Source organism: Gasterosteus aculeatus, chromosome 9, assembly GCF_964276395.1.
Source record: "Gasterosteus aculeatus chromosome 9, fGasAcu3.hap1.1, whole genome shotgun sequence".
Classification (NCBI taxonomy): Eukaryota; Metazoa; Chordata; class Actinopteri; order Perciformes; family Gasterosteidae; genus Gasterosteus; species Gasterosteus aculeatus.
In genome coordinates, this window is record NC_135696.1 from 3497691 (window position 1) to 3523502 (window position 25812).

A 25812-nucleotide genomic window follows, 5' to 3' on the forward strand; every position below is an offset into this window, starting at 1 on the left:
AGATACCTGTTCGGTCTGGGCCTGTGGTTATGGGTGAATTCTGGGGGGGCCCGTGTGGTGACCCACAAGTAACGCTGGAGAGACATTCACCAAGGGACTGTATCTTTAAGGGAAAGTGTTTTTGATGTGAGGTTTTAACGTGCGTGGCTGCGGTAGTTCTCACGTGTTGCAAGTTGATATGTATTATTGAAGTGGAGAGTAAAGCTGACTCAACGCATCTCTGTCTCCTGTCTCGTCACTTTTCACTCTCCACAGTGTAGTACATTTTAGATCGTGGTAGTAAATTAGCCTACAGCTTATTTTTCAAACATCACAGAGCGCTAACTAGGTTAGCGTAACTTGCGACTGTTAGCAAACAAACCAAGGCACGTTGGCATGTTCCAATGCTAGCCAAGCTGTAGCAAGCATTGTAAATCGACCACTATTATAATAATAATACAGAGCTTACCTCTATATGTTTTTTTAAATTAGACGGTTCTTGAACGCCAAGAGTACATGGTTCTTGGGTTCGCAAAGTTTTCACCGCATGCTCCATGAGTCCTTTTTGCTCCCCACGAATTCAAACACTTCTTTAAGGTAGGGCCAGGGATGTGGAAGGTTCTGATGTTCTTCTGTTTCTTCAGAGCCTTCAGCCATCTCGCCAGAATTGCCAACCAAATCTCTTTTTGACACTGACTTTGGTCGCGCTTTGTATCGTTAGTTGCCTCTTGTTTTGCGTTGTGCGCAAAAAAGATAGATAGCCAATGAGTGTTATGGGCTTCTATGCTTCATCCAATTACGCTCGAAATCAGTATATCTGGATGGCGCCACTGATCTGTATTGGGTTTGAAAAAAAAACGGAACCGTAAACGAAGAGTAACGAGCCTGTTTTCAAAATGTAAGGAGTAGAAAGTACAGATAATTGTGTTAAAATGTAAGGAGTAAAAGTAAAAAGTTGGCAGAAAAATAAATACTGGAGTAAAGTAAAGATACCTAAAAGTACAGTAACGAAGTATTTGTACTGCCGGTCGTTACTTGACACCTCCGCAAATACGTTAACAATCACACAAAAACACGTTTCTGATGCGTAGCAGGCAAAACATAATAATAACAAAGATTGTGTACAATTATGCTCATGTAAGAATGTTTCTATTTGCCTCAGTCATAAATGATCTACTATTTACTTTTAATAACACACAAAATAATTCAGTGTATCTGAATGAACCCGGCTCACTGTTGTTTCTTCTAGTCCGTTCCGTTAAATCCAAACCGAATATACCCAAAGGAAAAGAGCCCACTGTTTGTGTGTGTGTGTGTAAGACTTTGGAATGCCGACAAAGCTGAAGGATTTCATATCCCCTAAATATCTACAGAATGGCGCCTCTCACACAATCTCACACACACACACACACACACACACACACACACACACACACACACACACACACACACACACACACACACACACACACACACACACACACACACACGTCCACTGAGTAGCCCAACTCAACAAGAGAAACCCCTTGCATGGTACAATCTTTCCACACTGCTAGTGTGTGTTTGTATGTACGTGTGTGTGTGCGCGCGTGTACATGTACCATTTCTTGACCTTCAGCTCAAGGCCCGTTCAATAACTGCGTGGCTGCATCTCTCGCCACTCAATGCCAAGCTATTTCAGCTGAAACTGCTCACCTCAACACTTTTATCAGCCCAGCTCCCAGGAAAATGTTGACATTATATTCCTACAACTTTAAGAAAACAGCGCGATACACAAAAACATTATGAAGTGGACTGACAACAACCTTGTCAGACTTGACAAGACTTGGAAGGAGACTTCTGACTCTTGAAAGATTCTTTAGCTCTCACTTTTTCTTTGTACTCCGGACTATATGACTCTATGACTAATATATATATATATATATATAGTTCCTGCCTCATACCGTGGCCCTGCTGACGCCTCCTACCGTGGCCCTGCTGACACCTGCTGCTGCTGCTATCATCATTTTTATTATTTTAAACATAAATCACATTACTATTACTGTCATCACAAACCAACATTACGCTTTGCTTTTCCTGAAGTCTTTGTGCTTTCCCTCCCCACCATGCACAGGCTTCTGTGCACGGTGGTTTTATCTGATGGTGGTTATCCCTGCAGTGCTCCTGCCGCACACTTGGCTTACTGCTCGCAATATTTGGATGTATTGTCCTTCCGGTGCGTTGACCCCCTGAAACAAAAGCATGCACACTGCAGTCAGTTAGATCGGAGAGACCGAGAGGGTAGTTGAAAATAGCATTGGAACTAAAACTAACAGAAGAACTGTGCAGTGGACTTCCTCCACGTGACAGAAGGGGGATGATTTGGAAACGGACCACCTTAGGACTGCCCCGAACATGTTGGAAGCTGCTAGGCTCAACATCTACCCTGCAGAGGACCACCACAGCGGTTAGAAAACGTCCTGGCTAAATGTGGGGAGATTTTTGGCTCTTCAAACACACCCATTAAATGATGGAGAGTTGAGAGCAAAGTACACAAAGACAGCAGGAAGAGTTGCTAGTTCAACATGTTCCCCCCCGGTGGAATTCTGCCTCCAAGATTATCAATTGTGTGTAGTTTTGTGTTAAAAAAGTACAATTAAACAACAGCGTCTAAAATACAAACCTTCTAAAGTTTTATTATCATCACTTATCATTTATAAGATTTAGTCTTTAGAAGAAACATTATTCTTTAATCATGATTAATCTCATTAATCAAAATGTGTGATTATTAGTTAATTAATCCATTGATAGCCCTACTAAAAATACTATTGTTACTACTACAAGTAGTGATACTACAACTGTTACTACTACTAATATAACAAAAACTACTACCAGCATTTATACTGCTATTAATACTACACCTACTAGTACTAATATTCCTATAAATACTACTATTACTAATACTATTAGTTATATCACAACTGATATTATTACTACTGCTACTGACACTACGATTACTAATAATGATATGATACTGCCACGAATCCTTAGGTTGTCTGGGACTGGTCTACTTTCTGTTCCCAGAGTTAAAACTAAACACGGAGATGCAGTTTCCCACAAAGCTGCAGATCTGCTGAGTCCAGGAACCAGGACACATTTATTGCCATAATATGTCGGACATACAAGGAATTTGACTTGGTGGTTGGTGCATAACAGCAGACAGTACGACAATGGACCACAAGACAACGGTGCAAGAGAAATAATAATAAAATAAAATTCTATGGGTTAGTAATATAAGGCTATGGGTCAGTTTAAAAATAAAGGATAAAAGTTAAAGTTAAAAATATTTAGAAATTAAAAATAAAGTGCACCAGCGAACAGAAAGTGACAAGTGAAAGTGACCGATGGAATGTCAGAGTCAGTCAGTGGTTGAAATGTGCAATACAAATAAATTTGTTTTGTCGTGCCGTGTATTTCAACGGCTTTTGTTGCTTATTTATGTTTTTTAGCCATTTTAGTAAACCTTAGCTTTTCTCATTTTTTGTATATTCAGGAATTCTTTCAAATTTGATTCAGCTTTTCTAATTTCTGTTTTTCAGCATATTATTTTAAAATTTCATTTGAGCTTTTCTAATTTCTGTTTTTCAGCATATTATTTAAAAAATTCATTTTAGCTTTCAGCATTCCGACGCATTTTCTGCAAGAAATGCATTTTCCCATTTTCTCAGATTTCTATACAACCAGAGTCGCCCCCTGGTGGCTATAAGGGAGAAAACTGTTTCAAATAATGAGATTAATTTATTACCTGAAAGAACTGGAAGTTACTGACTCCTAACTAGAGTTGCATGTATTATACATCGTTCATTCTGTACACATGGCATCCATTGTAGTCTGTCCATCCCGGGAGTGGGATCCCTCCTCTGACGTTCTCCCTAAGGTTTCTTCCCTTTTTTCCCTCTTGTAAGGGTTTTTTCATTTTTTGGGGAGTTTTTCCTGTGCCGATGGTGGGTTTCGGGGCAGAGGATGTCGTATGTGTACAGACTGTAAAGCCCTCTGAGGCAAATTTGTAATTTGCGATTCTGGGCTATACAAAATAAAATGACTTGACTTGACTTAACAGTCAGAACCAGCTGTATATTGAGAATAAGAAAATGTGGGCGTTCCTGTAGAGCACAACAGGAACGCCCACATTTCCCCCGTCCGCTGCTGACTACAGAACGGTCTCCAAGAAGGAGTTTACTTTGAAGGCCGATCGTGCGATTTCCTGCAATGTTGCGCCTTGACGGTCGTTATTGACGCGTCCGGATTGATCCGTTTCCATATGACCGGGCTTCCATTCACAGCGGGGTCCATCCACGTCCTGCAGTCTCTCTGTGAAGCAAGTACTGGACCTTGACGCTGAGACAAAGAAACGAAAGAAAAGAGAAAGAGGGGGGTGGGGGGAGAAAAAAAAGATAGAAAGATAAAGGGAGAGAGAGAGAGAGAGAGGCCAAATGAGAGAGAGTCATCAGAAGCAGAAGGAGACCCGAGCGCACACAGAGAGGGGCTTTTTTAAATGTCCTTTTTCCATGCTTCTCGGATCATAAATGCACGAAGACCTTATAACCATGCACCTACTGGGAATATCTTTTTTACTGGCTTACCTTCTCTACACCAACTTCGCCAGCGACTTCAGCCACAGCGACTACGATGACTACTCCGAGCAGGAGCAGATGGACGAGCCGGTAAGTCTCGCAGCGCATGTCGGAGGTGAAGTGAAGTGAAGCCTTCTCACAGCAGCAACACGTGATCCTGCCGAAGGGACCACCGGGGTCCATCATGTGGAGTTACAAGTGTCCGGGGCCACATGTAGTCTAAATGAAGACCTCCAGGCAGGATTTGATCGGAGTGATACAATACGATCTGGGTACTCCCTGAGAAACACCGGATCACTGTCTCGGTGTAGTTGAGCGACTTGATGGGGATGTGTCATGTTTTACAGGTCGTCCACTCTGCCAAACCTCTTCACTTAGGCCACCTTTATATACTCTATTCAATTATAAAACCAGTTCATTTATTAAGATATAACAAACGTTTGCGATGAGTTCCACTTGAGTTCACTGGGAATGATAAGCTGTTTCTCCATCTAACAGTGAGGTGCTCTTCAAACTGGAGGGGGATGGTTTTTGAGGGGTGGGCGTTTTGAAAGAAACCAAACTAAACTGCTAAGACATGGCCAGAAAACTCACTCAGTCCGTTTTAATCTTACTTGAGTTTCTTTCCAAGCTGTATTCCCCGGGTAAGACTTGGATGAGTGGAAACTAAAGGGAACGTTATTCATTCAAAGAAGCCAGAGGCTGATCTGTATTTTTCCTGTTCTGCCGTGGAGGATATCAAAGATTCACTACTGAGCCTCTGAGTCTGAGGTCAAGACCAACTTTGACTTTGTGTATTGTACTATAAACTTGCCGCCTATTGTGTTAAACAAAGCACAGAAGACTAGTATTTACAGGCACGAAACAGTTGTCCAAATGTTCCCAAATGTCTTAAGAAAGCCAGAGAAAAGATCTAATGAAGGCAGGGGACAGGGGTCAAGTGTGTGTTTGTGTTGGGAGGGGGTGTTAAGTGTTAAGCCTAGTTTATGCTTCTGCGTTTTCAGAGAGACGCATGGACACGCAGACGCAAGGGCCCCTTGCGTGTCCCTTGCGGGCCGTTTCACACCTCCTTGCGTGTGTCGACCCATTTTTCTAGGCTTGCAACGCAAGCGACGCAAGCCTACCGGAGCGCACAAGGCTGCGATGGGTCCGCTAACTACATCCTTTACGGAGTCTCACATTTCCGTTTTCATAGCCCGATACCGCCATTATTATAACGAAGAATGTTTACGAGAGAACGGATCAGATTGAAGAGCTTTTGTCGGAAGAAATGCGTAAATATGACCACTTATACAAGCCGTCATTTGGCGGACTATAAGGATGCGCGGATGGCCTCCGATTCCTGGAGGGAGATCTCCACAAGCGTTGGTTTGCCGGTCGAGGGGAACAAAGTTGTGGAGGAAAATACGGGACAAATGTGTCCGCGATGAAAAGCAGCAGTTGCGATGCACGGGGCAATGAAGTCTATGATAAATAAATAAACCAACCAACGACTTCCACACACAAAGACGTGACTCTCTAGGTCGTATGCGGCAGCCTTTAAGACAGGAAATATGAGACTAAAGGATGTAGTTAGCAGACCAATCGCAGCCTTGCGGGCTGCGGGAGGCTTGCATAGCTTTTGACCCGAGCCTAGAAAAATGGGTCTGCGTGTCCTTGCGTCTCTCTGAAAACGCAGAAGCATAAACTAGGCTTTAAGCAGTAACATCAGATCACAGTGGACCAGTAGACTCCAGGAGACTCTTAGCTGGGACGAAGAGTTTTTTATCCCTCAGCTCCTGTCCTCCGCCTTTGAAGCCCTTGCTGGGAGGCATTCAAGTACCAAGGGATAGCAACTTAGGACAAAATGCACAAATGAGAAATGGGGCTTTCAAAAAACATTCAATCAGCTCACCACACTTGAATTGATGACTTCATGCTGAAAATGAGTAGTTTAATCTGTTTTCATCAGCTGCCTGCAGCAATGCTTTCAGTTTCAAATCAAAAAGTCATTACTTCCATTTCCTCAGCGGCTCTTTTGGGACTGGTAACGTAATTATAGGCTTCTGGGAATTGACCAGGGATATAAGGACGTGATTGTTGTATATTAGCGATTTTATTGCAGGCTAAATATCTTTTCTGTAGTATTTAAGGTTAACGATATGAGGACTGCCTTTGTTTATGTTTTAATTGAATGGGTTTAAGTTTGGAATGCAGAGGGATTACTTAGAGACGCCGAATATGTCTCTGGTGGAGACCTGTCAATCACAATAGCCCCACACTAAAGCTGTAAAGATCGCCTGGGTACCCACAAAATACAGCAGTTGGGAAGGAGGCACTTTTTGTTGGTAGTAATAAATGTTATGGGCCTGCTATAGGAACAACGGCTATCAGTAAGTCCGGTTGTCATGGTTCCTGTTAATTGTATGATAGCTGCACCACGACGTGTTCCTGTCTCCCACGCCGTAATCAACAACTGTTCACTTAGTGTCCTTGCTGAGCAATCACTGGAAAATCCTGGCCCTGGAAATCCATTAGAAGCCGACCCCTAACTTTGTTTTTCGTAGTTTTGCGAGTTTCATCTGGGTTATTTTGATCGGCGCAAAGTACGCATGTTTGTTGGGGATTTTGCTATAATATATAATGTGTGTAGTAATTAACTGTGTAGTGCCTTTCACGCCCGCTTTAATACGTTATGTGGAGAGGAGGAGGGGGGGGGGGGGGGGGTGTAAAAGAGCTCTTGCACAGTTTCAGCCGCATTCGGCAGGAAGATTACAGTTGCGGTAGACGCCACTTGTAGCCTATATATATTTTATCGCCTTGGGTTTAGTCGATAAAGTGAATTGTTTACAAAGCATCCCCTGCTTTGTGGTCTGTTTGCCTCTAAATGGACCATTATTTCCTACATCCTTAAGAAATCACGTTAGCTTGACTCCAAAAGTGTTTGTATGAGCTCAGGCTTGGAAGTACCCATATTTGTGTTCTGACGGAGAATGAAGGTACTATGTAACAGATCAAAACGCACAAATACAGATCTCAATGGTTCAGCCTCGATCCTTCTTGACTCATTTGACTTGTTATGGAGGAAAAACAACCTCCTCAATGAAACTTGTTCAGTCCCATTTATCTTTATAACATTCTTAGTTCCTCATGGTCTCTTACCTTTTCCTCCATGTTTTTATTGGCTTCCCTTGTTTAATTTGTGCTTTTGAGCTGTGGGATGTGCTCCAGAGCATTTTTTGCTTTATTGCTTGTTTTTTTTTGGGAGTCAGCCCTATCGACCTTGCAATCTTAATAACCAACCAAATAACAGTTTGAAATCTTAGTTGCTGATAATAGTATGCTATGGAAACTCCTGCCTCAAGTACCAGATGACTGCATATTTACCATACACGGCATTAAAATGAATGGCTAAAGCTTAAGTCAAACAAAACCCTTACATACCAACTTATAAGGCATTGCAAAATCTTCACTGCCAACACTTTATTTGTTTTCATTGTCCACACCGGATAATACAGTATTGTTGTCAGTTATGGTAATGTTTAGGCAACTTAAATCACATGGTACAAGGTCAGGGTAGAGATAGTGCTTGTCAAAACATTGGAAATGTCCATGTCGATTTGAAGCGGAAGACAGAAACCAAGCCATGAATGTGTTTTGTACACTTAACCATTCACCCTGATATCCTCTTTAAAGCTTGTGGCTGGTGGTCAAGAGTTTTGACTGTATTTTACCAGCCAATTTGTCCTTTGGCTACTGCCATATTATCCCTCTGCCAAATCATCAAATACCGGTGCCTCCGGTGTAAACCCATCCACCCTCTTTAGATTCTCAGAGCAACCGACGTGGTACAAAGGGTACGATAGTCTGCTTAGGGCGGGTGAGAGCGCGGATGGCTGGTCCAACAATCACAGGACTTTCTCCCAGGGAACTGCTGTTCATGCCCTCAAGCATGAGTTCCAACTTGACCCTTCCCAAGCACATCAGGAGTCGGGTTTCGAGCCGCCTGATGTACCAAAGTCTATGGAAATCAGCCTCAAACAACTTCTGGGGTGTACTGCAGGTAACAGGGTTGATGAGACTGAACCAAACAGTTCATCTGTTACATATATACGATGTACTCAGGCCAAGTCTGGATGAAAAACCTTCCTCCAAATCAAATCTAACTGTTATGTTTGAAATTCAATGACGATTTAAAGTGATGACGACCTTCACGTAATCTTTAGATGACCCCTAACTGTAGAGAGATGGATGTGGTCAAATACTTCGTCACATCATCTCTCTTTCTGTTTCTATTTATTCTCTAACCAACTGCTTCACCGGCCTCTCTCTCTCTAAATCTAAATACCAACCATGTCCAGCTTTTAGGTTTACAACTTTGCGGGTGCCAACAGAGGGGGCTTATTAGTCTGACGAACAGACAAAAATTCTAGACTTTCTGGAGGGGGCGGGGGTGGCGCTTGGAGGGCTGGCCCCCTTGTTCAATGGTTGGGGAAACACTGATGTTAAGTAGGATAAATATCACAAGTTCAAGGGGCAGACTCAGGGAGCTTCTGTCGAGCAGCCGTTTCCCCTCCTAATAGTTGCTAATTCCGTCAGGGATGTTGCGTGGGGAAAAAGACAGGACTCAAACGCAGAGTTTGCGGGAAACAAAAAGGACTTTAATAGTCAAAAGGTGCAAAACGCAAAAGGCCAACGGGCAAAACACATACAAGTACCGGGGGAAAAAGGCAGGCAGGGACGGGGAACATCCAGGACGATGGACAATAACGCAACAAGTGACACAAGAGACACACAGCTTAAATACACTAAGGTGGTGCAGGTGATTGGACACAGGTGGAAACAGTCAGACGATCACATGGGACTACAGGACAAGGCAGGAAGTGAAGTTACACAATAAGACAGGAAATAAAACCACACCGTGACAAATTCAAAAGAAAATAGAACGTATCCAGGTAGCAATTATGAAAGCCTCTACAAAGAGGGTCAGGTGCAGTGACGGTTCAAGGCATAGATTTGAGCATGAAGTATAAAGAATTTAAAAGAGTGAAATGTAAAGACTGTTGAAAACAGAAGAGAATGTGCAGTAACAGTAATTAACACTTTCTAAACAAGAATACACGCATGTTTAAATCCAGTATCAGATTTAAAGGATTAACATCTGCATCAAGCTACAGTATGTCAACCCAACATTGACACGGTATCACGCTTTAAGTTAAACATGCTCAACATATTCAGCTGACATCTAAAGTCTGCTATATTTTCCACCGGCCCCTGGGGAAGAAAACTCGATGTTAAGCTGCTAATGGCACTCACATCTCTAACTTCACCTTCCATTTGGTGCCACACGGGTAAAAAATATCTGCCATTTTCCACTGAAAAGAGCTGCCTATAGCAACAGGTACATGTTGGAAATGTTTGATAAGTGCTGAAGCCTCAGTCAAGGGAAGTGCAGATTTCCCTTCGCGACAAACTAATCTTCTCCCAAACTTTGGGAGGCAGTGAGTACAAAACTCTACAGAATGGTTTGAACATGGTGTCAGTCATTGGTGGAACAGGAAGGAACCCTGCAAAGGTCCCAAGTAGAGCTTTGCAGCTGATTTGACAAAGTGTCCACACCATGGTATTAAAAATTCTGTCACGTGATGCCATTGGCCCAGAAAAGATTTTGAACAATTTACTTACATTTGGGGAAAAAGACAAAAGGAAATCAGCAGAAACATTTTTATTTCAGGTGAATCAACTTCTGAGTGGTAAGATCTAAATAATCCTTTTTATAATTATTTAAAGCATTATGGGCCCCATGGATGAGAAATACCACTGAAAAGAAAGTTTCCAAATTTAGTTTCACAGCCGTTACATTCTGAAGCAAAAAAACAGATCTTCACTAATTTTACAGACGCTCTCGTTTCTTTTCCGGCTGAACGTAACATGTTTGTATGATGCAGATTAAAGTGACACACTGAACTGCATGCGGCAAGTGTTAACCACTGGGACCACCAGCAGCCCCCATCCCATCCACGCAATGCTGCTCTTTCATACGTCAGCGCACAAATCTGCCTAATCTGCCTTCACACGCTGTTATGGAAATGCAAACAATGGGCTAAAGGAACCTTTTAGTTCCTAGAAAAGGATTGACGGGACTCAAATTATCAGGAAGTTCTGGAGGGAAACGCATGTTGAAATGAATCTCTGAGTTTTTGCAAACAAAAACATTAATTTCCTGTCATGGGTTATGAACACCAACGCCTTTTTTTCATTTTCCTAGTCCCCAATAGGTCTTGGACATTTTAATCTGACATTTTGCTATTCACTCCTTTTTTTTTCACCAAATATATGCATTTCAATTTAGAATGTTTTTTTAAAAACTCATCACAAAAAAAAGCATTTTCCAAAATGTATCACTAATGTTCACTTTGCATTGAGAATGCACTCCAAAAACAAACTTTACAGGGAGTAGTGAGTGGTTTGGACAAAGCCATGGTCTGACCTCTACAGAAGTCTGTGTGTGTGTGTTCATCTCTAATCACTGTAGATGGAAACCAGGTGGATGAGATTACTCTTTGAGTGTGTGTGGGTTATGTCCTGGACTCCCACACACACACACCGCTCTAGGTCCATACACTTGATTCTCAATCATTCTACATAATTTAATCTTCATTTTGAAGCCGTCTGGACTCCTGTACTTCTTTCTTTGTTCAGAGCCATACACCGCCTGAGTCTCAGAACCTAATCAGGTGTATGTTATAAGACAGTCACAGGGTCATAGGACTGGTGTCTCACTGAGAGACAATATGAGCAAAGCCTCAGTAATACCAACAAAAAGATTAAGTGAACCTAGTAGAAAAGCTAAGTTGATATTTCACGTGTATTGTCCAACCTCGTCGTTCCTCCCAGTGGTACACGGGCCGGCACAGCAGGGAATGATGATATTAACTTTCCACCCAGCGCCTCCTTCAGCCACTGACAGTGGTGTTTTCTATTCTGGGGGTCGGATTTTAGATCGGGTCTAGTGCATCAGGTCCACATCACATCTATCTTTTGTAAAATGAAAACGATAAATCTCATGTGGTTAGACGTGTACGTTTCAGACATTTGGGACCTGTCATGACCTCTATTTAAGGTGTGCCTTATGGAATGTCATTCCTCATCTCTCAACAAGCTCTAACTCAAAGTACTGTTTCTAGGGTTGGGCCATATGGCTTAGAATAATATCTACACATTTTTCATAACCCCCTTTTATTATTTTAATCAATCTATCAATCTTCTTGAAAAAAAACAAGGCAGCCTAAAAATATATATGGATATATACATATATATAAATACGATTTCTGTTGGAATCCTGGTGGAATCAGGCGGTGAAGGCTCTCTTCATCAGCTATTCCCCACGACTGGATCTTTTTATTAGGCTCACCAAAAATGAGCAGGATTAAATGAAACCCGCAAGTAATCCTCCTTTCACCATTCTGTCCCCATTCTGGTTAGCTTGCCAGGCCTCTTTATCGGTGAAAATACTTTAATATTTGTGGTGTGGGCCTCTGGGCCTTTTCTTCATCAGTGACTGTGCAAGTCACCACCTCTATACTGATTTGACCTCACATGGTCTTTGTTTGTTTTGTTTATGTGCAGGTAAACTAGATAACAAGGCAAAAGCAGAATCCCTTAAAGCCCAGATGACTGGGAGAGGAGCCGGCTGTCTGTGTGTTTTAGCTCTAATTATTATAACTGTGTTAAAAACGACCCTATCAACAGAAACGTCATCATTTCAACAAGTCTTTGTTTTATTTTGGTGAAATAGAGGTTCCTGACGATGTCATAAAGCCTTTATGCAATAAACAAATTGATCTGGTTCTTTTATACATTCCAAACTTAAAACTTGTCGTGCTGACCCTAAAAACAAGAATGGAACATTGTAGTCGATACATAGAAAATTGGTTTTTACTCTTCCATCAATTCACATCATTTGCCAAAGTCTATTACATTTCTACCCAAATGTCTAAGTTTTTTTATACCTACATTAGTCCTCTGAACTAATTTTTACCAACTGGTCTTCACGAGGGGCTTTTTGACTCTTGATGCTCTTTGAACTTAAAAGTATGCAGAGCTCATTCAGACTGTTTTGACATCTGAAGGTTAACCCCAGAAACTGACCTCACCAGTCAACAGTGTCGTCAGGCTGCGCCGGTGTCAAGGGGCCGGGGAGGGGGCTTGATGGGAGCGTGAATGGAAGGGAATTGAAGGTGAAAGCCGGTCATTGAGGATAGAATGCATAATGAAGTGAGATGGTCACAGCTGAGAGGTCGGGAGGCCGTCCACTTTAAACACGTCGTGTAGGAATTTGTTCTACTGATGACACAACATACCATCCAGCACTGCAGGTCCATCACCAGTACCCAGAGGTTACATATGTTACATACATGCAATAGTTAAGATTGATGTATGAGGCACAGATTTTACAAATCTCCTCCTTACAAGTGGTGCGAAGGATTGTTTATTGTAGAAGGAAAAAAATGTGCAGATTTGTTGCAACGAAACGTTCAGGTAAACCACCTCTACTGGCACACCAACACACCGTCCTCAGGATGCAGCAGATTAGCTGATTCATAATTGATTTCAGCTTTTAGCTGCACTTGTAACTGGCAGCCTGTAATTATTATGGGATAAGCTCACACATTGTTGCTGCAAGTATCTAATCGGGATGGCTTTCTCAACATTATTAGCATTTTTGTCTGTATGATTTTGGATAACATGAGGCGTATGGTTTAATTTTGTATTTTCACGCTCTAGTCTTGTTTGTTTTTGTTATTCCACCCACAATGTACAGTACATATTTTTGTAAAATGTAGGCGGAGGGCAGGTTTTGTGTGGAAGGATATTAGTCAATCATTCCTTCATTCATGTCATATCATTCTTGATAATGAACAGTGGGGTCAGCCAGTTCAATGCCAAACAGGTCCTACAGGAAACACAACATGAACCCTTTGGTGAACTGGTCTCATTGGTTTTACAGCAAATGCAAACCAATGAAACTCTTAACCCGTAAGATGGAGCTCGAGTCCAGCAGCCGACCTGTGTGGAGGTCACGTCCCTCTCTCCCCTTTGTGTCTGCCTCTCACTCAAAAGGTAAAATGCTACGACATTTTAAGGAAAAGCTGTGTTCGGCCCACTGGGAAAGAGCCCTGTTTTATGAAATAATTCTAGATGCCCGATTGATTTTTCGAAGTCTTCTTGAGGTTTCAGTGGCAGCCAGCAGCTGAGCCGAGTGGACCTCCTGCTTCTATTGCAGCCACATTGTAAACTGCTGCTGTGTGCCGAGTGTTTGTGACACGAACATGAACAACACTGGAGCCTCAACACTTGGAGACATAAATGGAATGTACCCATTGTTAAAAGGGCCCCTCCCAGAGAGAGAGAGAGAGAGCAGTGGTCAAGTTAGCTACAGAGTAGAAGGAGAGAGGAAGCAGCGTTAGTGAAAGGGAAGGATTCGGGGAAATGCAGAGGAGGGATGTCGAGGTGCCGTATTCAGCAACCTGTCGACCACAGTAAGCCTGCCGAAAGCATAAAAACCTGAAAACTTGGGAATGAGAGCAGCTCTACATCCTGCTTTTTGTTGAGGGTTACGTCCTCGTGTTACTAGCTGCTGACGCCAAGCAGCGTCCCAAACAAAAAGATAGGAGGAAAAGAGAAACTACTTACATATCTACAGAACATATCTACAGAACAAATCCCATCTCGAATGTTTGGAAGCAGGCAGTCATCACTGACCAATGAGTGGGATCTACTGAAGTTACAAGTTTATTTAGGGTTAGGATGTTTTACAATGTGTATTTAGAGTTGTTACGGCTGACTCAAGGCCGCAACAAAAGAGGGGAGACCATGCCACGAGCAACGGTGCCAAACATAAGTTTATTGTGCCTCAAACACAACTTTAAACAACAAAACCAACGATGAGGTGTGAACGGCAGTATCAGTGGTGTAAAGCAAGTGTAGGGATGTGTTGTACGTGTGGGAGCAAGTGTTGGTTGTAAAAATAAAAGACATAACCGCAAATAAACTTAAATGTGCATCTGTCACGTCCTTGGAGCCCCAAGCGAGGTATGGAGCCGGACGGGCCAACCGAGCGGCATCTGATCCCCCCGTCGCCAGACCAGCGCAGGAAGAAGCCCCTCATGCAGCAGAGAACCTCCCATTTAACCCCCATCGTCCCAGGTGTCCGCAATTAGGCCTGAAACGAGAGGAGGGGCAGGAGAACGACCAGAAACAGGCCAAAGGCCGTAACACCCCCCCCTAACAAAACAGGGACCACCTACGGGTTCCCTTGAGCTGCAGGTATCCCATGAAACTACGCAAATTTTTAGGCGGCATATCTTACCCAACACATTGGAGACCGGGACAACGCGTCTGCCACCACATTGTCCCGCCCCTTGATATGTCGAATGTCCAAAGTGTAGGACTGGAGGTGGAGAGCCCAGCGCATCAGGGAAGTGTACCTCACTCTCATCAGGCTTACTGCACACCAGAGGAGTCACCGTCACTCTGGCAGGCGGAGATACATCAGCCCATACTTTATCACCGGCTATGTCGTTACCCAGGATCATAGCAACGCCATCCATCGGCAACGCTGGGCGCACGCCAACGGACACCTCCCCCTGGAAAAGATCACAGTGCAGCATCATTTTGTGTTGTGGTACATTCAAAACCTTTAAACCCATTCCCACTACAGGAACGCTTGAGCCCAAAAAGGTGTCATTTGAAAATGGCAAAGTTGCAGCTGCAATAAATGAGTCAAACGCACCAGTGTCACGTAAGATCTTTATGCGCACCTGCTCTTTGCTTCCCACTAACGAAACAACACCTTCTGTAATGAAAGGCAAGTAAGATTTCAACTCTGAATTGCCTTCTCCAGTGATTCCAGCTAATTCCTGGTCCGTAACAGACGCAGCACACATCACCGGATTAGCCCTAGGAAACGCTTGTTTTGGACGAGACTTCAGAGCATAACAATCATTTTTCCAATGACCTCGCTTGTGACAGTAAGTACAGACTTTTTCTGAATCCCCTGAAACACGACTACTTTTATCTTCAAACTGCCTACTTGCTCTTGCTTCATAAGGGCCAGCACCATTTCTTGAAGTCTGAATTAAGAAATAATCGTCAGCCAGCGCAGCAGCTTCACCAACAGACTTGACCCCACGCTCACTAATATAAGTGGCAACGCCTTCCGACAGAGTTTTTAAACTGCTCCAAAATGACTAATTCACGGAGGTTTTCAAAGGAGGCAACCCCAGCCGCTGAGCACCAACAGTCAAAATGTCTAGCCAAATCACGCATAAACTCTAAATGTGACTTATCGCCACGTCTCCCACCTCGAAAACGCAGTCGGTACGCCTCTGGCACAAGTTCATAAGCTTTTAGAACAGCTGTTTTCACCACAGAGTATTTACCACAATCAGTGCTGCTTAAAGCTGAAAATGCCTGTTGTGCTTTTCCTGTTAACACACACTGCAACATTAACATACGCGTAGAATCAGCCCAACCTCGAACCTCTGCCAGACGCTCAAACAAGGAAAAAAATGTCTCTGGGTTCTCCTCATTAAACCTGGGAACTAATCTCAAATCACTCAAGTCATCTTGCTTCATGCTCACCATCGCGGGTCGGTCAGCCCGGAGTGCCTCGCCCTCCAGCTTACCTTCTCTGATCAGCGCCAGTCTTTGTCTCTCCACATCTAACTTCTCCCGCTCCAAATCCTGCCTCATTCTTTCCATCGCCTGCTCTTTCTCCTGTTCAGCTTTAATACGTAACAAAAGCAACTCTTTCTGCTGCTCAAACGATAAACCAACTGGGCTTCCTCTTCCCGACAGAGATGATTCACCCAAAGTGTCAACCTTACCTGGCATCAAAACCCCATTTTCCAACAATTTCGCTTTCAAATTACCTTTAACATAGTCCTTTGTCTTTCGGCTATCCCCAATATCAACCTTAAAATACTCAGCAATCCTGATCAATTGTTTCTTAGTACAAATATCTAATCCACATTCCTGTGGCGATTCAATAAAATCTTCCACCACTTGATCCATGGCTAACAAATTCACCAATAGAGACGAAGCTTAAGTGACAAATTTATCAGTACACAAAGGCTTTCAGTTTCAACCACAGCCCCAGGGACGGCGTTTCCCCGCTAACTACCTATCCCAAACGCTAACTTACTGTACCCTAGTCTTCGTGAGGCGTAGCGGTGGGTTTTTATGCATTTACAACCCGATGGTCCGGTAAAGGCGACCAGCAAACTGGCAACCCCCCTGAAACCACGGACATGCTCCCGAGCCGATGTAGGGAAAGGGAAAATGGGAAGCTCTACCCGCCGTACCTCCACACTAAAACAATAACGCAGCTAACCCCCTATTGGGACACGCTGCTAGGCCTACAAGGAAAAACGCCAGCCCACAACTTAAGTGCACTTTAACAAACTGTCACTTACCTTCACACGTCTCCAAAAACAGCCCCCCACGGCCAAAACACACGCCCAATCCTTCCCACTCGAGTACGCCAGCACACAAATTACAACTAATCAAACTCAGGCACGTCTCCCAGAGCGCAACAATTAACCATATAAGGGCAACGGCGTCACGGGATTTCCCCTCAACCGCCAATCAACACGCACGGAAAAAGTCACCATTCAAGTTCTCATATGCCCCTCAAGCGCTCATATACAAATTACTAAATCCAAACACAACGCTCACTAAACAAAACCAAATGACTAGCATAAATCACGCAGATCCCGGACGAGCCCCCAACTTGTTACGGCTGACTCAAGGCCGCAACAAAAGAGGGGAGACCATGCCACGAGCAACGGTGCCAAACATAAGTTTATTGTGCCTCAAACACAACTTTAAACAACAAAACCAACGATGAGGTGTGAACGGCAGTATCAGTGGTGTAAAGCAAGTGTAGGGATGTGTTGTACGTGTGGGAGCAAGTGTTGGTTGTAAAAATAAAAGACATAACCGCAAATAAACTTAAATGTGCATCTGTCACGTCCTTGGAGCCCCAAGCGAGGTATGGAGCCGGACGGGCCAACCGAGCGGCATCTGATCCCCCCGTCGCCAGACCAGCGCAGGAAGAACCACCTCATGCAGCAGAGAACCTCCCATTTAACCCCCATCGTCCCAGGTGTCCGCAATTAGGCCTGAAACGAGAGGAGGGGCAGGAGAACGACCAGAAACAGGCCAAAGGCCGTAACAAGAGTCCATATAAAATATGACGTCCAACGTGAAAAGTTGTGTCTAATCAGAGGCTATAATGCATTGGGATTTTTGTCATGCCGTTAAAATAGTAGTAGATCGTAATAGCAGGAAGGGGACATCACTTGTCAGCAATAAGAAGGATTATTGGCAACTGAAAAACTGAAATCTACTCTTATCCAATGTAGTTGAGTCACTACACAATAATCTAGTCCAATCTAATATAATCAAATGTAATTTATTCCAATCTAATCTAGTTTATTCTCGTTTATCTTTATCTAGTCTAATTTAATCTTGTTTAGTCTAGTCTAATCTGGTCTAATATAATCTAGTTTTGTCTAATCTGGTTTCTGACATGAAAGTTGAAAAAAGCCACTTTTTCTCACAGCCACTTTTTTTCACCCCTCAACCACAAGGTTGGAGCCTTTACCCCGGGCCAGGTCTGGATGCTGAAGGGTCCTTGAGCCAAACACTACAAGGGAAGGCGTTTCAGGGTCACTTCACTGCAGCACACCGCTCCTCAATGCTCTAGGGTTACTAGCAGTAGTCCAATTACACGTATAGCGGCATTTTGGCGAATTGGCCATTGAAAATAAACCAACTCAACAGTGTGCCCAGATTTCTAACACTGGACTCCTTTGATACTGAAAAACACTTCAACACATGATGCTTCAGCAAAACAATTTACTAATATTGACTCAAATAAACCAATGGAACACAGAAATATCCTGGTTCCAGTTCACACATTGCAGTTTGCAAAACAACTTTCATAAAATATAGAATAGAAAAATGGCTACAAAACGCATTAACAAGATTAAGACAAAGACTGATACTCATTTTGACCCAATAGAGCATGAAGGCTTCCCAATGTAACTTCATGTTTCCCTCTAATGTGAACCATTAGCTACATTTTCTAGCCAAGCAGGACCAGCTGCTAACAGCTGATGCCACTAACTCTCCTTGTGCTATTGTTCACAAGAGTTTAAAATCAAAAGACATCTTTTTTTTCAGCTTTACTCTCTGCAAATTACTGTACCAAACAAGTACTGTTACGTTGCCAAGGTTTTAGCAACGACAAAGTGAATTTTCCAAACTTATACCAGGACAACCCTAAAATACAATATTGATATTTAGTAACTTGTTTAGTCTTACTCTAGGAACATCTATTGCGTCATTAAAATAACAATATCCCCATCGGATGTGCACACTTTGAGTGATAGACCGTTGGATGACCTTGTGACGTGACGCTGCTGTAAAGTGGAAGGTCAGATTAGAGATCCTCACAATGTCATGTCTTATTCAATTATCACCATGTTTATGCACAAAAATCCTCAAAATCCAGCCACTCTCTGTATCCCGTAATGCAAAAGAAGAGGGCTTAGCGGTTTGCGGGCTCCATAAGCCCTTCTGACTGATAACTAAATGTTTACCGTTGGAAGGTTCACAGTGCGTAGTTGTTTCGTGCTGTAAACACGTCATGCAAAGTAAATGACATTTTGCATTTAAAGTGTTTGTTGCTCTGCTAAGTGGCAGGTTGCGGTTACACATTGGCAGTCCCGGTGTAAACTGTGAGTGTGTGTTTGTTAGTCAGAGCACACGCACGATCAAACACTTGATTGTTAAACAAACACACGGCCGTGATGAATTTTTAACTGGAAAACACACACATACAGAAAGGGAAGTAAAACACAAACTACTGACTCCTGGTGGGACCACCAAGCTAGTAGTTGGTTTGGCAAAGAAAAGCTGTGGTTACCGACACACACACACAGACACACGCACACACACACACACACACACACACTCCTCATATAAGAACATAGACCTGATTTCTGATATAGATATAAACTTTATTAACCCCCAAGGGAAAATTTGTGAATGATACGGTCCTTGTAAATGTATCAATCTGTGTTATTCTCTTTCAGTTATTTCATGTCATGAAACTGAAATATTTAAAGAAACTGAACTTAACAAAGAATCAGCAGTATCAAACCAAGAGCATCTGTGCCGTCTTTATTTAGTTCTAATGGTACCGGTACCTCTTTCAGGTTTAACGGTACCTTCAGACTTGAAAGCAGTTTTCTAATGTTCTGTGTCAGGGTTTATTAATCCAAGGTCACCAACATGAGGCTGTTTCATCTTTAGTTGAGGATAGGAGGAGAAATTTTGGACATCAAGCTGTAAAGTCATTGGCACATTATCACTGAAATCTGAAGTTAAAATGAGCATGTTAGTCAACACGTGAATCAGACACAAAGCAACACGATTGATCATTAGGAGCCGCGTTTGTGTCCACATGAGGAGTCCAATGTTCACTGTTCTTTTAGCTCCTGTTCGGTCTCTACCAACTCTTGAGATACTTAAAAAAGGATCTTTGGCTGGCCAACAATGCCAAAATGGACTCAAAAGCTTTGTGTGGTCGAGATAAACTTCATAGTTGGGGATAATTGTCAGTGAGGAAGATTATGAGATATCAGTGTTTCCTTCTGTGTTGCTCATCTATATAAATGCATGTGGTTGGGATTTGTGCTATCATGACATTTTCAAAATGATCAATCGGGACACGGGATTGAGGTCCAATTAATATTCCAAAGATTAGTGTTAGAGGTAATAAACATATAGACAAATAAACAATTATGAAGTCATTTCCCTCTCAGTTAGGATCTTATCGCGGCTTTGGTCACATTCGCTTTTTCACAAGCTACCCTGTCTCTTTTGCTTAATTCAAAAAAAAAAACCAAGAGAAATTTCAAATTGTATTTTCAGGCCAACATACTACATAATCTAATATAAACTAGTACGCCATAATATGATATCATATAATGCCATGTAGATCATTTGTTTTAACAATAAAATGTGCTCATTGTTTCTCAAAGGAACTAAAGTCAAATAACAACCGCAGTGGATAGAATCATAGTCAGCTGTGATATGCATCTGAAACATTTCATAGGTGTTATTACAGAGGCCTTGATGGTGAATATAATGTCTGAGGAATTATGTTGGATATCCTGTCTTTGATGTGTTTGAGAATCGGTGAGTGTTTCACCATCTGTGTTCACAGTTCCCCTCTCACAATGTTTCACTGGCCCTGCTTCTTCTTTGGGAAATTATGTTTGCTTGCTTTAATTTGCTTTTACCAAAAGTGTGTATGTTATCTTGGTAAAAAAAAAAAATTCTGCACATGTTGTAGAACATTTCTAGATGACAGCTTTTTTTCTTCTTTGTTATTTCTGCATGACAAAAGAATCTTTTTTGACAAAAAAGTGAAGAGAGCATTTTCCTGGAATTGTTCATCACACATACTTTCCTCGGTATGACCGTACCAGCCTGCCCTTTCTTCTTATTTTGTGGTATTTTCCTTCGTTATGCCATAATCCTATCAGAAGAACAACAAATGTCACCCCCCTCTGGTTTCCAGCTTTGGGGAGTTTTATATTCCCAAATATCACCATAGCTGTCTGACTTTTCCTCTGCCAATGTTTACATTTGTTTCAAGCTTTTGTCCAGCTGGCCATCTGCCACCTAATACTGCTTTATGGTCTAATATTTTCTTTCTCACCTAAAGAATTGCGTTGTGGCTTAAATGACCTGCTATGTTTGGTTGTTGGGTTTGATTTGCTTACACTCATGTATAGCTACAAACCAAACCCTGGAGCGGACTGTCAGATCTTTCAAGTCGTCTCTGATATCAGTGTGTGAAGTTTGAAAGCAGATTGCTGGAACCATGTGAGTTGGTGATTGCACATGATTTCAGTTAAAGTTTAGACGCTTAATTACAGTTAAATGGATTTACAGATTGTACAAAATACATTTTTATTGTTTACTGATCATAATAAAACACATCAGACTTAAGGACAATGATTATTCCTATTACTGTATAAGATTATTCCAGAGCTGTCCAATGAAGGAGCGCCGGCCCATAAAACTCCATGACTTCCTCTAATATCTTACAACGTTCTTATATCCTTAACGATAGAAAAAGTTTGGGAACCACTGATGTAATTAACGGCTCAGAGAGAATGACCCAAAATAAGTGTTCTTTCATTTTGTTAATGAGCTCCCCATAAAGTTCTCTACATCAACGTCTCTAGATGGTGAGCAGGGAGTAGGGAACGAACGAGTGGTCTCCTAGTTCACTTGTAAGATGCATCACTGTTGGATTACTTTTGGGCTATTCCAAAAGATTTCTTTGTCTTGTTTTATTTGTCTTAGGAATTTTCACACACATAAACATATTTTCACAGAAATAGGGGCGACCATTGTTTTTATTCTTGGTTTTAACTAAGACACAAACTTTATAACTCTTTGCTTTGCTTTGCAAGGCAGCGCACACCAGATCCACCCCTTCTGGTCTTACCTTTCAAAATAAGAGCTCTAGACACATACACTGTAAATGTGCATCATGGTCGGTTTGGCTAAAAGGAGCAGTAGTTCAGACCAAGGGATCTCAACTGGTCTGACTGCGACCCAAATCAAGTAACGTTTTCAACTCAAATTTATTTAATGAAAAGTGCTTTCATAAACAACATGAAATTAAAAAAAAACTACTTACTACGTTTATCACATCGCTGCATTTTTGATGAATAATCAATATATACATATATATACATATATATATACATATATACATATATATATATATACATATATACATATATATATATACATACATATATATATATATATATATATATATATATATATATAATTCTAATCTAAGTTAACAAACGGAATTTTATATAGGCTATAGTAGTAGTAGGCTATGCAATTTCATCATCCTAAAAACCCAGAGCCCCCCCCATCCAGACTATACGGGGGTTTTGATGCAAGTTTTTGCAGTATTGGGGTACTTTGCATTTTTCTGTTATTTATTAGTAAAGCCCTGAGTGTGTAATTGAAACAGTTATGGTGCAATGAGTGTCAATTATGCACAAAGTTGTACGTTACAAAGTTAAGTAAGAGCCCAGATCATAAGAAGTTCACAGGTCTTTGTTTTCGTCCTTCTCCTCTTTCTCTTGGTTCGGTCAAACACACAATGCCTGCCGTCTGGATTTGTGTATTCCAGTTGAATGTTGATCAAATCCAAGCCAAGAAGGTCCGCCTCTACACGGAGTGAAATCTCATACACAAACACACACACACACACACACACACACACACACACACACACACACACACACACTTAAAGATAGAGAGAAATGCAGTACTGAGCTTAATATTTAGAAACAAATAACTCAATACATAACGCTGGCGTTATTTTCTTTACTGATCTACTAATCATATCTTCTTTATTATATTCTGCAAAGCCACAGGTCAGATATTGCCACAGGCTGGTATCAGCACATTACCCCCAGTGTGCCGTCGGTTCAGCCAGGAGTACTCACGTCCTTTTTATGGGCCATGCTAGCAGCATCTATTCCCTGTTAGCAGCATTTGGTTCGGACTGAAATGTCTCAACAAGTATCGGATGGATTGTCAGTAAAGATTTTTCAGATATTCATTGTTCCCAGCAGATGAATCACAAGTGACTCTGGGGATCCCCCGACATTTCATCTAAATAGCTGACTGGTAGCGTCATGTTCATACCTCCCTTACACTGCTAACTGGCTTCATGCTGGAAATGATTATGATCCATCCTGAAAATATCAAGGAGAAAAAAAACATATTACCTTGTACTCATTTATTAAGCCATCCTATATTAGCAGGATTGTGCAAAGTTCAGGCACACTGACCCCACAGACTGTTAATATTACTGTAGGCCATGTTACATACAACAAGAAAACACCTACATTCACATTTATTTGTCAAAGCATCTTGATAAACTGTGTTAAACCCACCAATGTTTGCCGCTTTTTTAGCTTATGTGATGAATTACAAGAGATTACGCTGTTTCCTTTGGTTATGCATCCTTGGGGTAAACATTTGAATAGAGAATAACACACAATAAATAAAATGGACAGTTAGGTTTGAATTAAAAAACAAACCTAACTGACGGGTTTCTCTGTTGAGTGATTGATCAATTTAGCTTCTGATGAAACTATTTTACACAATACAATACAATACAATGTACTGTGATGGATGACTGATCTAAACATTTAACCCTCTCTACAGTAGATTTAACCAGGTACACCCTGAGGCAGTTTTGGCCTCTACTCTTTATTGTATGAAATGTTATGATGGGAAGCACTTTGAGTCTGCCTTGTGTATGAAAAGCGCGTTACAAATAAAATTGCCTTGCCTTGCCTTACTCTAAAAATGGCATATCCATGATAAAAAGTGTAATAACTAGACTACTTTGTCTATCTGGACAACGTTTTTCATGAAATAACATAACCAACAGCCCTATACGTCCTATGAAACATGGAGGTACCAGGCTATAACCACATCTGGCTAAATAATGACAATAACAACCCTGTACTGCTGTGATGTTGCTGCTCTTCCTCTTCCTCTTCTCCTTTTACAAATTATTATTATTGTCTCTTTTGGAAGGTTATTCTTTTGTTTCAGTTTTAGTTTATTTAATTTAATAATTTAATATTTCTATCTTATTAAATTGTATATAATGTTTATCTTTTTATTCTATTTTGTGATACCAAAATTTCCCTCTTGAGGGATCAATGAAGTATCTATCTATCTATCTATCTATCTAAGTGATAGCCCACTCAGCGTGGTTACATGGATTCGAATAACTGGCTTAGTCGGACTGAAATCGAATTATCCGTTTCATGTAAACACCTTTGTCCGACTATGTGCGGTCCGACTACGATCCGACTAACACCCCTGGATAACTTGATCCGATCCAGTTGATAGTTCGACTATTGCGGCATGTAACGGTGAATCGGATAAGGAACTAGACTTTGCGTCTTTGCGCATGCTTGAGATCCTGACGGCGTCTTCTCTCCGTTATCAAATCAGCCAATAGCGCCATTCGCATTCGCTGTGCTCCTATTAACATCATGCACAGATAGTAGAGGGATGTAGCTTCACCTTGCTCTCCGTTCGCCATCTTTCGCGTAATGTTGATGTTGTTGTTGTTGGTTGTTGTTGGTAGTGGTGAAGAGGTCAAGCGGAAATGGCTGTATCACAACTAGTTGTAATGAAAACAGCGCCACCTATCGTATCGGATATGACATGCTTTCGGCCAATGATTCGATTTATTCACTGCCATGTATATTGGGATAATAGCACTTGCCCCGAAAGATAGCATAGTCCGACTAAGCAAAGATTCAAATTATACCATCATGTAAACACACTCAGTGTGTTGACAGTAATCCGAAGAGGTTTTACGTTGACAGAGTCAGGATTAGTACTCTAGGACAGGCTTTTGTGAAAGCCTCGCAGCCCAGAAACGAGAGTAGTCAATATCATGATTTTTGTCTCTGGCCGATTTTCCCCATTCAACCTCTTTTCTGAATCGTTTGATCCCATTGGTAAACTCACAGGGAAACGATCGACAGATCGGCCTTTGCCACTCAGGAGCCAAAATGGGTAGAGGGTAAATGACGCTTGAGAATGACTGCCCGTAAAATTTGACCCCCTTACCCCCTGTTCAAGAAAAAAAAGAGGATTGAGTCATGCACGAAGGTGGATGGCTATTGCACCACAGAAACAGCAGACTCATTTTATAGTTTCGTCAGATGTAAGCGGCCTTTCCGATTCATATGCTAGATGCTTGGTGGCTTTTTTTAGTCCGTTTGTCTGAGAGAAATGATACTTATTGGAGCGTCTTCCGCTTTGTCTCGGCTTGCTCTTTAGTGTTCTGTTGTGTTACTATGTTCCTTCGCTGAGAAATGTACATTAGCACGGCCATGTGCAGTTATTCATTTGATTAATTTGCATATCGTACTTACTAACTTCTTGGAGTTGTGTTGGCTGTTTTTTCAAACTGATTGGCAACATTCTGTGCCAAGACTCTGTTTTAAAGCGGTTGAGGAAGGTTTTCAGCGTTATTTCTTAACGCACTCATTATTACACGCCCCTCTCAGTTAATGCCACGCCC

The 25812-nt window shown here is 41.9% G+C and overlaps 1 protein-coding gene across 1 annotated transcript in view; it reads left to right on the forward strand.

Moving 5' to 3' along the window:
• Nucleotides 1-4166: 4166 nt before the first annotated feature.
• Nucleotides 4167-25812, forward strand: part of vegfc (vascular endothelial growth factor c) — a 41984-nt gene continuing 20338 nt past the window's right edge. Inside the window, exon 1 of the mRNA XM_040187528.2 lies at nucleotides 4167-4682. Coding sequence (XP_040043462.1) covers nucleotides 4545-4682 — 138 coding nt within the window. The 5' untranslated portion in view covers nucleotides 4167-4544. The remainder of the gene's footprint in view (nucleotides 4683-25812) is intronic.